General features: G+C 39.6%; 1 protein-coding gene across 1 annotated transcript; it reads left to right on the top strand.

Annotated features, from left to right (window-relative positions):
- The first annotated feature begins 5409 nt into the window (after positions 1–5409).
- On the top strand, positions 5410–7716 carry LOC145120724 (uncharacterized). The gene is made up of 3 exons (XM_079056530.1): positions 5410–5998; positions 6915–6972; positions 7657–7716. Exons 1-3 carry the CDS (start codon positions 5793–5795, stop codon positions 7714–7716), a joined length of 324 nt encoding a protein of 107 aa, XP_078912656.1. The 5' UTR covers positions 5410–5792.
- Positions 7717–14054: the final 6338 nt, after the last annotated feature.

Here is a 14054-nt window from a genome sequence, read left to right as displayed (position 1 = left end):
ACCGATACATTCAAACATTTAATAAACTATTTTGAATATAGTTTGCATACATTACTACGTACTACCCTTGGTTGATAAACTATAATAGGTATAGTTTATGATACATTACATAACACATACATTTAAAAAGGGTACATTTATACAAAGGATATTTTCATTAAGCAAGGTACGGCCATACGGTACCAAGTTTTCATAACACGTAATTCCGTTAATGACTTTGTGAGACATTTACTTCAAATTACCATTAAGTCCTGTATTGTAACCAGAGTCTCCTTGAGGGAGAGCGTGATAGTTGTGTATAGATCTATATTGGGTTTGACAAACCCACACCTAAACTGCATGCAACAGTTAGACCGATAGGTCTGGGGTGACAAATGTCATAACATTTCCGACGCCTGAAGAACGTCGTTTTAGGCAACCTTGGTCATAGTATGGTTATAATAAACTCACATAAAGTATTAATAAACATTGGAATTTACGGGAACTTCATTAAAATTTAACGAGTTTATGTCGATTTAAACTTGCATTGTTTTACTATAAATATGACAAATTACTTGTACATTTCGGTCTTTGGGTTTTAAGACTACATTTACACATTAAGGAAAATATTGGATTTTCTAACACAAATACTACTTTTACAAACGAAAGGCTTTTAATAATACCAAACAAAAGCTTATGAACTCACCAACCTTTGTGTTGACACTTTTTCAAACAACTTGTATTCTCAGGAAATCATTAAACAGGTAACCAAGTGCTTTTGAGGATGGGGCGCTAAGGCGTCTACTATTTCATATTTTGTCAACATATTGTAATTGATTCGTAAACATGTAATTCATACAATGATGTCACTTTTTCAATTATATATATGTTGGTTGTGTTTGCTTCAATTACTATTACAATTGTTGTTATGATACTATACATGAAGTCCTCCACCCCCGGACGTTTCCGCCATCCTTGGTTTGGGGGTGTGACAGGTAACCAGTCATGACTCCACCCTTTTAGGTAGATGTAGAAGAACATATGCGCATGCTCATGACTATCATATTAATTCCATTTCTAATAATAGGTGTGCTTCAATGCTTTTGCTTTATTTAATATACATTCAAAATGTTATCTGATTAATTATTAATTATTTCCATTTTTTAGTGATGGTGAAACATTGATCTCAGCTGATGATTTACGCATAAACCTTTGGAACTTTGAAATCAACAGTTAGAGTTTTAATATTGTTGACATAAAGCATGCAAACATGGACGACTTAACCGGTAATAGTATTTTTTTCTTCAAATTAAAAACTAAATTATAATATTTTCAAAATTGCTAACAATTGTTTAAATTTGTTTGTTTCGGAGGTTATAACTTCATGTGAATGTCCTGAATATGCGCATGAGAATGTGAATGTACTGAATATGGAAGTAGCATCGTACTTTCATATTGTTCCATTTTCTTAAAAGTATGATGTTGTAACAAGAAAAAATCAGAAGTACGATGCTATTCTTGGTTCACTTTTCAAAATATAACAATATAATTGGTTTATTTTTGAAACTATGATGCTATAAAAAGGTTATACTCTGACTTTGCATTGTTTTACTAGGTGTACGAAGGCTTTGCCATATGTCTGCTATAATAGAAAAAATTGGGAAGTGTCATATGCCTGCTATAATAGAAAAAAATTGGGAATTCATAAGAAGTATATGAAGTGCTACATACATAAAGCATAAATTTCTTGAGTTGATTAACCATCCTGGTGACAACTCTTTTACAAATGTATGCAGTTGATAAGGTTATTTTTTTTATTTAAACAGTTCAAAACTTCATACACCTTGCCAAAACCTTTATTTTTGTACAATGTTTTTTTTAGGAATAGAAAGAAATAGGGAGGTGGAATACGGAAAACATAATTTGTTATGGCTTTTGTTGGCTGGAAATAGACTGAAAAGGAGCTGCAACCAATCAAACATCTTTCTCTGTTTAGTGTCGTGCCGACTCTAATTTATTTTTAGCTAGATGAGATTGAGATTCTGCCCCCCACGGAGCGGGGGTAACCCTCTAGTTTTTATTAATATTTTTTAATTATAAAAAGTAAGTGCATATTTTTTAATTGAAAAACTCATATTAGAAACAAAAATTTTTATTGAAATTGATGATATCATTAAACTACCAAAGAAATAAACTTACAGCTATTGAAAACTAAATCTTAAGAAAAAAAACAAATTACCCAGAATTTTTTTAAATATATTAGGAGGTACTGATGGTAACACCTCCATCCTCGAACAATTAATTCGTTGCAAAGTTGTGTCTACGTTGTTTATATAGAGAAAACAAATGTAGAATTAACACATTACTGAAAGTGAAACTACATAAAATATGCATGATAACGAAGTTTTTAAAAAGAAATAAACATACATACAGACAATAAAAAAATGGGATTAGAAATGGCTAGTATACATGAACTTAAAAGATAAATTATCTCTATTGTTATGTAACTAGTTGTGAGACTCATGTATTAGATGTGTTAATTTAAAAAATATATATATAAAGGTCTAAATATTTGACAACTTTGAATTTGTAAGAAAATAATATAAACAATGAATTATTATAATTGAAATATTTTTTATCTTTTAAATTTAAACAAATAATTTAAATAAATAAACAAAAAAACTAACGAGTTTTAATTTTGAGAATTTTGAAATTAAAAAGAAAGTTCATTGATGACATTGATATCCATTTATTACTATATTTAATGCAATTATTACATTAAAATATCATGTCAAATTTAAAAACAAAATAGAAAAAACTTATAAAATGACTTGTGGAAAAAAATTAATTCAAAATAACCACAAAATGACATTTGGATAATTAAATGATAGTGTGACAAATGACAAAAAAAAAAAAAAAACTTCATTTATTAGAGTAGATACATGGACATTGCAATGCTTGTTTAGCGCTGATTTATATGAGAAGGTGGGGGGAATTCGGGATGTAAAAAGAGAGATAATTAAGGGAATTCAATAATTCAAATTTAGTTCCCATAAATCCGATTTTAACAAAGATTAGTGGTCTATTTATGTTTAATTATGCATAGTTGAGTTGTATACCAAGTTGTCCAAGCATAATAATTAAATATTTTTAATTGATTTTCATTATCACCTCTTCAATTCATGATGTCCGTTGTATTTGGTAAGGATTGATGGTTTGGTTTTCCAAACAAAGATTAGTATTATTTACATTAGATTATGTTACATGTTTTTTTTATAGATTGTATCTCTTAAAGTTTTCAAATATATATATATATATATATATATATATATATATATATATATATATATATATATATATATATATATATATATAGAGGTTTCGTTGAGATTAAAAATAAAATAAAGATCTTGAGATTCAACATCAGCCACATATTTCAAGTTTGCCGCTCTAACCCTCCGGCATACCGACGCGACAAGCTTGTTATAATCATAAATGATTATACAGCGCCGCTCGTTCCTTTCTCCTCCGCCACCATCCCCACCACCACTACCACCACCTCTGATACCAGCCAACCCCACCACTGTCCCTTCCGTCACTTATACCACCGCTACCTCTGTCACCACCACCTTTTCTGCCATTAACTGTCATAATTATATATAATTACTCAGTCTGTGAATAAACATATATGTATAATCATTTATGATTACGCATGCACTGTTGTTGTCGGTACACTGGAGTGTTAGAGCGGCAAATGAGAAATGTATGACCCAGGTTGAATCTCAAGATCTCTACTTTTTTTTTTAATCTCAAGTGAACCGTCTCATATATATATATATATATATATATATATATATATATATATATATATATATATATATATATATATATATATATATATAAGGTCCGGTTCTGGTGAAGACTCTTTTTAAAGTGATGACTCGTAAGGACACCTTAAAAAAATTGAAAAAAAAATCTAAAAAAATACAAATAAAAAAATCAAACATAGTACTATATTCGGAAGAAAAAAATTGAAAAAAAAAATTGCATCATTAAAAATGAATCATGGATCATAAAAATTGAATCATAGATCATAAAATTGATCAATGCTTCAATTTTAATGATCCAATTTTTTTCTCTCCGATGTAGAACTATGTTCGATTTTATGATTTGTATTTTTTTTAGATTTTTTTTTAATTTTTTAAGATGTCATCACGAATCATCGCTTTAAAAAGAGTCATCACCCGATCCTGTTTATATATATATATATATATATATATATATATATATATATATATATATAGGTTGTAGAAATCGTTTGACGGTAGCTCGGCGGTAGACCGGGGTCAAGGGATTAATCGGCTAGGCGGGGATTAATCGGGGACCATTAATTATTAAAAATTAATAAATATAACATTAATGTTAAGAATATAAGTAAACAACTTAACAAATAATATAACAAATATTTAATACATAATTTATTTTTCTTTTCAATCTGTTTCTTCTCTTAAGCATTTACCCAAACACTTAGCATGTTAGTTACAAGTTTCATTCTCTTAAGCATTTACTCAAACACTTTCCATCTATACGCATCTCTTTTGTAACTCAAAGCTTTTCAATCACTCCTTCCGGATAGCTTACAACAACTTCTTTCACTAAATATTGCCTAGAGACTATAACGACAAAATGTGCAAGTTTAAGAAGGTTGATCAAGTTTCTCTGAGGCATAAAGTCGAACACCTTAACTGCATCTTCAATAATCGACTAGGGGGATTAATTGGGGACCATTAATTATTAAAAAAATTATTAAAAATTAATAAATATAACATTAATGTTAAGAATATAAGTAAACAAGTTAACAAATAATATAATAACTATTTAATACATAATTTATTTTTCTTTTCAAATTGTAACTTTCTTCTCTTAAGCATTTACTCAAACACTTAGCATGCTAGTTACAAGTTTCATTCTCTTAAGCATTTACTCAAACACTTTCCATCTATACGTATCTCTTTTGTAGCTCAAAGCTTTTCTGTAACATCCCATTTTAAAGAGATTAATTAAATAATAAATCAGGAACCCCGGGAAGTAACTATTATTATTTTATATTGTTAGAGCTCAGAAAATTAAATAATAATTAGTGGGGTGTTGGTTTCGGGAAGTCAAATGATAAGATTTGAACTCCAGGGGTTAAAGCGTAAGTTCAGGCTTTATTTTGTAAAGATTTTAGAAGGCAGGGTGTAATGGGTAACTGTTGGACTTATATTGAAAGGATTTTATGCAGTCAAGGGCCAAATGGTAATTTTGGGATTTGAATGGAAAAAGAATAAAGGAGGAGGGACTAAAGGTGACAGTATGGGATAATGTTTGAGTGTGTGCAGGACTTAAAAACCCGCTACCTTCGTTCAACCCTAACCCTAACAACTTGAGGTAGCCGCCACTCTCCCTCCAACCTCCCTCCAGCCCCATCGATCTTATTCGTCCTCCAGCCACCAAGCACCATCAAGCTGTCCTTGTCACCGGCAACATCGAAGACCGACATTGAGGGGAGGGAAGTCCCCAGGCGCTGCTGCTTCGTCACTGCCATCAACGACCGCCGCTGTCGGATCCCGCCACCTTGTTGCTGCCGCTGTCTTCACTACCGACGAGAGGAGAAGCCGTGAATCAGAGCTAGTCGTTAGGAGGTTCTATGGCACTTATTCCATCGGAGAAGGCGACTCCTTCTCTTCCTTTCACTGTTGAGGTCCCGATGACTTCAACCGCCGCCTTTAGCCACCGTTGTGGCCGTTAGGGATGTCGCTGTTGCCGTCGTCATGCACCACCAATTGGTGGTTGCATCCAGATTCCGAGCCAAGACTCGTTGGGGTGTGCTGTTGTTTGACCGAGAACCAAATGAGATCACCGCCACCACCGTGAGGTGGTGGCTATCGTCCCAAAACGTTTGTTGTCGCCGCCGTGGGCCACCGGGAGGGTGGTTGGGGGTACATCTCGCTAATCAGAAGCAAGTATGGATGGATGTGTATGTGTGTGAGTGTGTATTAGTTTGATTTTTTTAGCATTGTAATTGTAACAAAAGTGGAATAATGAAGAGAAAAACCCAAACCACCACCGTAGAGTGGTGGCTGCCGCCACCGGCCGTCGTGTCGGGTGGCGGTGTGTCTCGTTTGCATTTTTGGACCCGTTTGATGAATGCCTGGCCAAAGTGGGCCAAATAAAGCCCCAATGGGCCCAAGGAAACCATAATTGATCTGATAAAACCCTAATGGGCCCAATAAGGCCTAAAGCGACCTAAAAGCCCAACCAATAGACTAATGGGCTAGTATTGGGTTGGTAAACCCCAGTTAGGGTTTGGAAAACCCTAAGAGCATAAAACCCTAATTGTGAGAATTGTTTGGGACACACACAAGAATTAATTATTAAACTTAAAATAATAATTAATAATCATTGACAAACTAGCTTAAGGCAATAATGGACTTAATGGATTAAGTCCTTAAGGGGTTAAGTAAGAAACACTTAACCCTAATCATCATTTCATGTGAAAGCCCTAATCTTGCTCGGGCCTTGAATTGGGCCTTCCTATTGGGCTTTGGCGATTGGACTATCGATGGGCCATCCAAGAATAAGTTAATGGACCAAAGTAATTAGATGGACTTTAGGATAAGGCCCATGTGAGGACTTGGTCCCAATTTGGAAAATTGGGTCATAGATGGGCTATAATTGGGCCTTTATGATTATGTGATAATGGGCCATAGAAATTGGATTGGAATAATTGGATGGGCTTTAAGGAAAGACCATGTAGAGGTCTGGGCCCAATTTGGAAAATTGGGCCATATGTTGGGCTTTTGCCCATGATTTGACTTTTGGGCTTTTGTAGTGTAAGTTGGACCTTGGGCTTGGAACTCAATTATTAATTGGGTATTGTTTGATGTTGACAGTTCGGGAATCTGTCAGCCAGCAGCTGGAGTTTTTTCTGCGGGACTTCAGCAATGCCAGGTGAGTTATCCTCACTATATTAAGGGGTCTAAGGCACCAAGGCCGGCCCATTGGATTTGATATCCTAGTAGTTATTGATATGTTGAGTTTGAGTTAGTGATGTATGCCAATTGATATGCTAGTCGGGTAGACCTGTAGGACTACCTGTGATACTGTATGATTAACTGTATGTGAATTAGTTATGTTACATGTCGACATGTTATGTGGGATGGGTTGAGGTTGTACTGCTCCGTGCGGTAGCCAACAAACCCTAGAGTATTCCAGATATGAGTTGAGGGCCGGGCAGGGCATGCCAGACTCATACTGAGGACTCGGGAGTATTCCAAATATGAGTTGAGGGTCGGGCAAGGCATGCCAGACTCATACTGAGGACTCGGGAGCATACCAGTTATGGGCTAAGGGAGACTCGTACTGTGGGCTCGGGAGCATTCCAGTTACGGGCTAAGGGAGACTCGTACTATGGGCTCGATGGCAAGCCAGATGTGAGATGTGGGCCCGTAAGGCAATCCAGACTCACACTGTGGGACCAGGGGTAATCCAGTCTGTTAAGCCGTAGACCCATTACATTGTTCTGTTTGTTATGTTATGATATTGCTGATATTGTTATGTGGACTGTATGTGTATCGGTATTTTGGGGGTAACTCACTAAGCTTTCGGGCTTACGGTTTCAGTTTATTGTTTCAGGTGCATCAGGAGATCGTGGCAAGGCAAAGGCGTGATCGTACAGCTCTTCACTTTTTATGACTATGTTTCTGGAATACTCTGATATTAAACTATTTTGAAAACATTTTTGTAATGACTAATGGGTTTTGAATTGTTTTAAAAGTTTTAAATTGGCTAGAAATTTTTGGGTGTTACAAGTTGGTATCAGAGCCTTGGTTTGAGTGAATTGGAGGAACACTCGTGTGACTCCAGTCTCAAATCAAGGAAAAGATTTTCAAAATGATTTTCAAATGGTTTTCACATAAGTAAAGGAGGATGCAGGGTGTACGATTAGCCAGAGCCAGTAAGTAGACCCCAAAATACCATACAAGATATTTGATTATGTGATATGTTAGAACAGCATGTTCGTACTAGGCTAGGGATCTTCAGGAATTGAATGATAGAATTGTCTGATTACATGATGCATGTTAGCCTAGGGTTTCCTTTATATGAGATTGACATCATTACTGTAGTTGCTTAGGGTATGCATCACGGTTATACATAATTAAGATCTTATAGCCTGAGAATGTTTGATTTTTCCTTATGTTCTGTTCTTGTTTGATTGGGAGCTTAGGGTAGGATTGGATATTCGAAAGTCTATAGGGTCCAGCGTTATGTATGGATAGCATACACTAGTACTGCAGGGTTGGTGGAAGTTTCATCGATGGGTGGGTTGTGTGAGACCGGTAGGTCAGTTGTGAGACAGTTAGCCTTCATCTAGGAGTGAGGTTGAGCGACCACCAGGTGTATGTATAGTGTTAGGGTGTTGTGGTGATACTTGAGACAAATATGGGTAGGTGTGGAAGGTAGTAGGGGCCCATACTACTGAAAGCACAGGACCCATACGCGTAGCAAGGAAGTCACAACCCCTAGGGTTGGGTTGGGAGTTGGTTCCCTGTCTCTATATGGGTTATCAGTGATCCTTCTGGTGTTTTACCAGAATGGTGGTTACGAGACGTCTTGAGATCGGATCCAGGTTAGGATCGGGAGCTGGTAGCCAGGATAGGCCAGCATTGTCAGAGGACCGTGTCAGTGAGATCATCCGGGAGGAGGTGATCGAGTTTGTCTGGGGACAGTTTTCGGGGATGTTTCGGTCTATTAAGACCGCCATGGTTGAGTATTTCAACGAGCGTTATGCAGCCATTGTCGAGACGGTTGTCGCGGCAGCTATATCAGTTGTAACGACGGCAAGGGGAAGAGTTGGTCGAGCTTTTCAGTACCGGAACTTGTTTCTGGGACATATTCCGATGAGCAGAGGGCTGCAGTTACCTCGGATCAGGGAGAAGTTCTGTACTTGTTACATTCTGTGGGTTAAGCGGGAGAGTCTGGCTCATATATTTCGAGATTTGAGGCTCGGGGGTTTTGCTCGAGGCCGGAATGTGAGTCGCGGGGACTCCGGAAAGGAGTAAGGATTATGTTCAGTTGGAGTTATGCAGCTGGAATTAGAATGGTTAATTGATAAGATTGGAATGTTGTTTTCTAGGGCAAGGAGTGTGCCCTTTCAGTTTACGAGCTCGAAGGATTGAGCAGGCTTGTGACCCCAGGATCAGGTTGTATTCTAGCTCGGGGTTAGTTGGTCGTCGGGATTGGCGACAGTAGTTTAGCGCTGGTAAGCGTGGGTGGGTCAATGCGGCATAAGTGTTTCGGAGGTCCATTTCGCCTTGGATCCCTTGTATCGGACGATAAGGATTGATTGTGCGATCTATTGCACTTTCGGGATTGTAGACTATGTCTTGGGAGTGGTTGTAGCCTGGTTTAGGGCAAAGGTTGTTTCAGCTACTGCAGTTCAGCTGTGGATGATTGAGCTGGTGAGTGAGTCAGGGTGCGAGGCCCTGAATGATATGAGTTCTAGAGTCAAGAGCGAGAGATTGTTTGGAGCACTTGGGAAGAAGGGTATTATGTGGGAGGTTGCGGACAGAGTTCCATAGGATGGTTATTCGACATTGTCAGGATTCAGTGGTGTTAGTGATCGTTATTGATTGGCGTATGAGAACGCCAAGGGAAATAGCTTGTTGCTGAAGTATTAGTAGAGCATCTATCTTTGGACTTCAGGATTCGAGTGGGGATCATTCAAGTATCAGGGACTGTCGGCTAGGTGATGTCGGGTTCCACACTAGTGGGTGTGGTTAGTGTTCTAAGTGGGGGAGAATTATCATGAGATTCAGAAGCAGGAGCGGTTTTGAAAGTGGGATAAGTTTCGCATCGTTGTCAGAAAGGAAGATAACTCAAGTGGCTGATCGGTTTGAGGTTGTGTGAGTTGGGAGTTCAGTAAAACTCCCTAGCGTGTGAACCGTGTCATCTCGGTACTTGATAGCAGAATTAGGAATTCTCAGGTTAAGCGTCAGCCATCGAAAGTTTCGTCTGTTGCTGTTCAGATTGCAGGTTCAAGAAGGTTCGGACCGACGTTAATTGGTGGACCTCTCAGGAAGCGGGAATTCTCTGAAGGAATTCAAGAGGCGATCGTTGAAAAGCTAGGAACGCGTCACCAACTTCCTTGTGTAGTGTGCTTATATTTCCTAAGTCTTTGGGTTGGTATTAGTAGAAGCGGATCAGTCTCAATCGAGTATGGGCTTTGTGGTGAGTAAGTATGGAGTTAGGGATTCCCAAATCATATGCATGGCAGTGATTCTTCACGTGTATCTGTGGGTATTTATGGTGGCATTAGAGTTGGTTCGATGTACGTGTGATCAGGTCTAGGTTATAGTCTGCAAGTTGGATCTAAAGTTCGTCTGTCATTCTATTATGGGGTCGAGTGCGACCAAGGGTTGCAGGATTTTGCTTGGATAAGCAACTTGTTCTATAGGTGGATCGTGCATAGTGGGATTTCAACATGGTAGCACAGGTTGGTGTTGTGAAGAACGTTGGTTAGGCCTTTCTTTTGGATAAGGTTGATAGTTTATCAGGAGCATTCCAGTCATGAGCTGAGGGCCAGGTAGGGTATACCAGACTCATGATGTGGGCTCAGAGGCAATCCAGACCTATGTTGAGGGCCTTGTAGGGGTATTCCAGTCATAGGTTGTGGGCCTAGTGATCCTAGTAGTTCATTCTTCTGTTGGACTGCTTTCGGAATGGAAACATTGTTGAGGTTCAGGCGAGCCGTAATCGATTGCGAGGAATCACAAGATTTGTGCGAAATACAAGGGTAGGTCCTTGAACTTTAAGTTATGAGATTAGACCCGAGTTTCATATATAGTGGTATTATGATCTAGGGTATTCCATCCCGAGGATGACTGAACCCTATGATTGATTGGACTTAACATGTTTGGTATTCCAACCCGAGGGTTGATTGGGCCAAACATGTGTAGAGTACGAGGGTATTCCATCCTGAGGATGACTGGACCCGTCGTAGGCATGCTTGGTATTCCAGCCCGAGGCTGATTGGGCCAGGTATGAGTGTTGGGCTTATGAGCCGGTTATTATATGTATGTGGTTCAGAAACCAAAGGAAACATTGTCATGTTGATCCAAAAGGGTTCATCTCCCAGTTTACATTTTGTTGTTCATTATATCCCTGAGAATCAGTTATTAAACGGGCTCCTCTAGAAAGGAGTACCTAATCTCTTGTCGAGAAGAGAATTACAGGTAGCAGTGTGGGATTTGTGATTCTGTTATCGGGTAGGAATCCCAGGTTCTTAGCAGTTGACTAGCCAATTGGGAGTTAAGTGCAAGGAATTCCATCTCAAGAATTCAGATTTCAGATTGAGTACATGTGATCATAGTGCAAGGGATTCATTTATTTCCAGGTTTTAGAACCCTGCGAGGGTTGGTTGCGGTTGCCTTGGAAAGGCTAGGCTTATGCTCAAGATTGTGGCCAAGTAGTTCAAGTTGTTGGCGTGTAAAGGATAATAAGAAACGATTTCGAGGACGAAATCAAATTTAAGTGGGGGAGAGTTGTAACATCCCATTTTAAAGAGATTAATTAAATAATAAATCAGGAACCCCGGAAAGTAATTATTATTATTTTATATTGTTAGAGCTCAGAAAATTAAATAATAATTAGTGGGGTGTTGGTTTCGGGAAGTCAAATGACAAGATTTGAACTCCAGGGGTTAAAGCGTAAGTACAGGACTTATTTTGTAAAGATTTTAGAAGGCAGGGTGTAATGGGTAACCGTTGGACTTATATTGAAAGGATTTTATGCAGTCAAGGGCCAAATGGTAATTTTGGGATTTGAATGGAAAAATAATAAAGGAGGAGGGACTAAAGGTGACAGTATGGGATAATGTTTGAGTGTGTGCAGGACTTAAAAACCCGCTACCTTCGTTCAACCCTAACCCTAACAACTTGAGGTAGCCGCCACTCTCCCTCCAACCTCCCTCCAGCCGCCATCGATCTCATTCGTCCTCCAGCCACCAAGCACCATCAAGCCGTCCTTGTCACCGGCAACATCGGAGACCGACGTTGAGGGGAGGGAAGTCCCCAGGCGCTGCTACTTCGTCACTGCCATCAACGACCGCCGTTGTCGGATCCTGCCACCTTGTTGCTGCCGCTGTCTTCACTACCGACGAGAGGAGAAGCCGTGAATCGGAGCTAGTCGTTAGGAGTTTCTATGGCACTTATTCCATCGGAGAAGGCGACTCCTTCTCTTCCTTTCACTATTGAGGTCCCGATGACTTCAACCGCCGCCTTTAGCTACCGTTGTGGCCGTTAGGGATGCTGCTGCTGCCGTCGTCATGCACCACCAATTGGTGGTTGCATCCAGATTCTGAGCCAAGACTCGTTGGGGTGTGCTGTTGTTTGACTGATAACCAAATGAGATCACTGCCACCACCGTGAGGTGGTGGCTATCGTCCCAAAACGTTTGCTGTCGCCGCCGTGGGCCACCGGGAGGGTGGTTGGGGTACATCTCTCTAATCAGAAGCAAGTTTGGATGGCTGTGTGTGTGTGAGTGTGTGTTAGTGTGTGTGTGTTACTTTGATTTTTTTAACATTGTAATTGTAACAAAAGTTGAATAATGAAGAGAAAAACCCAAACCACCACCGTAGAGTGGTGGCTGCCGCCACTGGCCGCCGTGTCGGGTGGCGGTGTGTGTGTCGTTTGCATTTTTGGACCCGTTTGAGGAATGCCTGGCCAAAGTGGGCCCAATGAAGCCCTAATGGGCCCAAGGAAACCATAATTGATCTGATAAAACCCTAATGGGCCCAATAAGGCCCAAAGCGACCTAAAAGCCCAACCAATGGACTAATGGGCTAGTATTGGGTTGGTAAACCCCAATTAGGGTTTGGAAAACCCTAAGAGCATAAAACCCTAATTGTGAGAATTGTTTGGGACACACATGAGAATTAATTATTAAACTTAAAATAATAATTAATAATCATTGACAAACTAGCTTAAGGCAATAATGGACTTAATGGATTAAGTCCTTAAGGGGTTAAGTAAGAAACACTTAACCCTAATCATCATTTCATGTGAAAGCCCTAATCTTGCTCGGGCCTTGAATTGGGCCTTCCTATTGGGCTTTGGCGATTGGACTATCGATGGGCCATCCAAGAACAAGTTAATGGACCAAAGTAATTAGATGGACTTTAGGATAAGGCCCATGTGAGGACTTGGGCCCAATTTGGAACCCAATTATTAATTGGGTATTGTTTGATGTTGACAGTTCGAGAATCTGTCAACCAGCAGCTGGAGTTTTTTCTGCGGGACTTCAGCAATGCCAGGTGAGTTATCCTCACTATACTAAGGGGTCTAAGGCACCAAGTCCGACCCATTGGATTTGATATCTTGGTAGTTATTGATATGTTGAGTTTGAGTTAGTGATGTATGCCAATTGATATGCTAGTCGGGTAGACCTGTAGGACTACCTGTGATACTGTATGATTAACTGTATGTGCATTAGTTATGTTACATGTCGACATGTTATGTGGGATGGGTTGAGGTTGTACTGCTCCGTGTGGTAGCCAACAAACCCTAGAGTATTCCAGATATGAGCTAAGGGCCGGGCAGGCCATGCCAGACTCATACTGAGGACTCGGGAGTATTCCAGATATGAGCTGAGGGTCGGGCAAGGCATGCCAGACTCATACTGAGGACTCGGGAGCATACCAGTTACGGGCTAAGGGAGACTCGTACTGTGGGCTCGGGAGCATTCCAGTTACGGGCTAAGGGAGACTCGTACTGTGGGCTCGATGGCAAGCCAGATGTGAGATGTGGGCCCGTAAGGCAATCCAGACTCATACTGTGGGCCCAGGGGTAATCCAGTCTGTAAAGTTGTGGACCCATTACATGTTGTTCAGTTTGTTATGTTATGATATTGCTGATATTATTATGTGGACTGTATGTGTATCGGTATTTTGGGGGTAACTCACTAAGCTTTCGGGCTTACAGTTTCAGTTCATTGTTTCAGGTGCATCAGGGGATCGTGGCAAGGCAAAGGCGTGA

The sequence above is a fragment of the Lactuca virosa genome, chromosome 1, assembly GCF_052849685.1.
Source record: "Lactuca virosa cultivar CGN04683 chromosome 1, Lactuca_virosa_CGN04683_v6, whole genome shotgun sequence".
In the NCBI taxonomy this organism is placed as follows: domain Eukaryota; kingdom Viridiplantae; phylum Streptophyta; class Magnoliopsida; order Asterales; family Asteraceae; genus Lactuca; species Lactuca virosa.
Note: the sequence above shows the minus strand (reverse complement) of the source record. Positions and strands in the feature narration are given on the sequence as shown.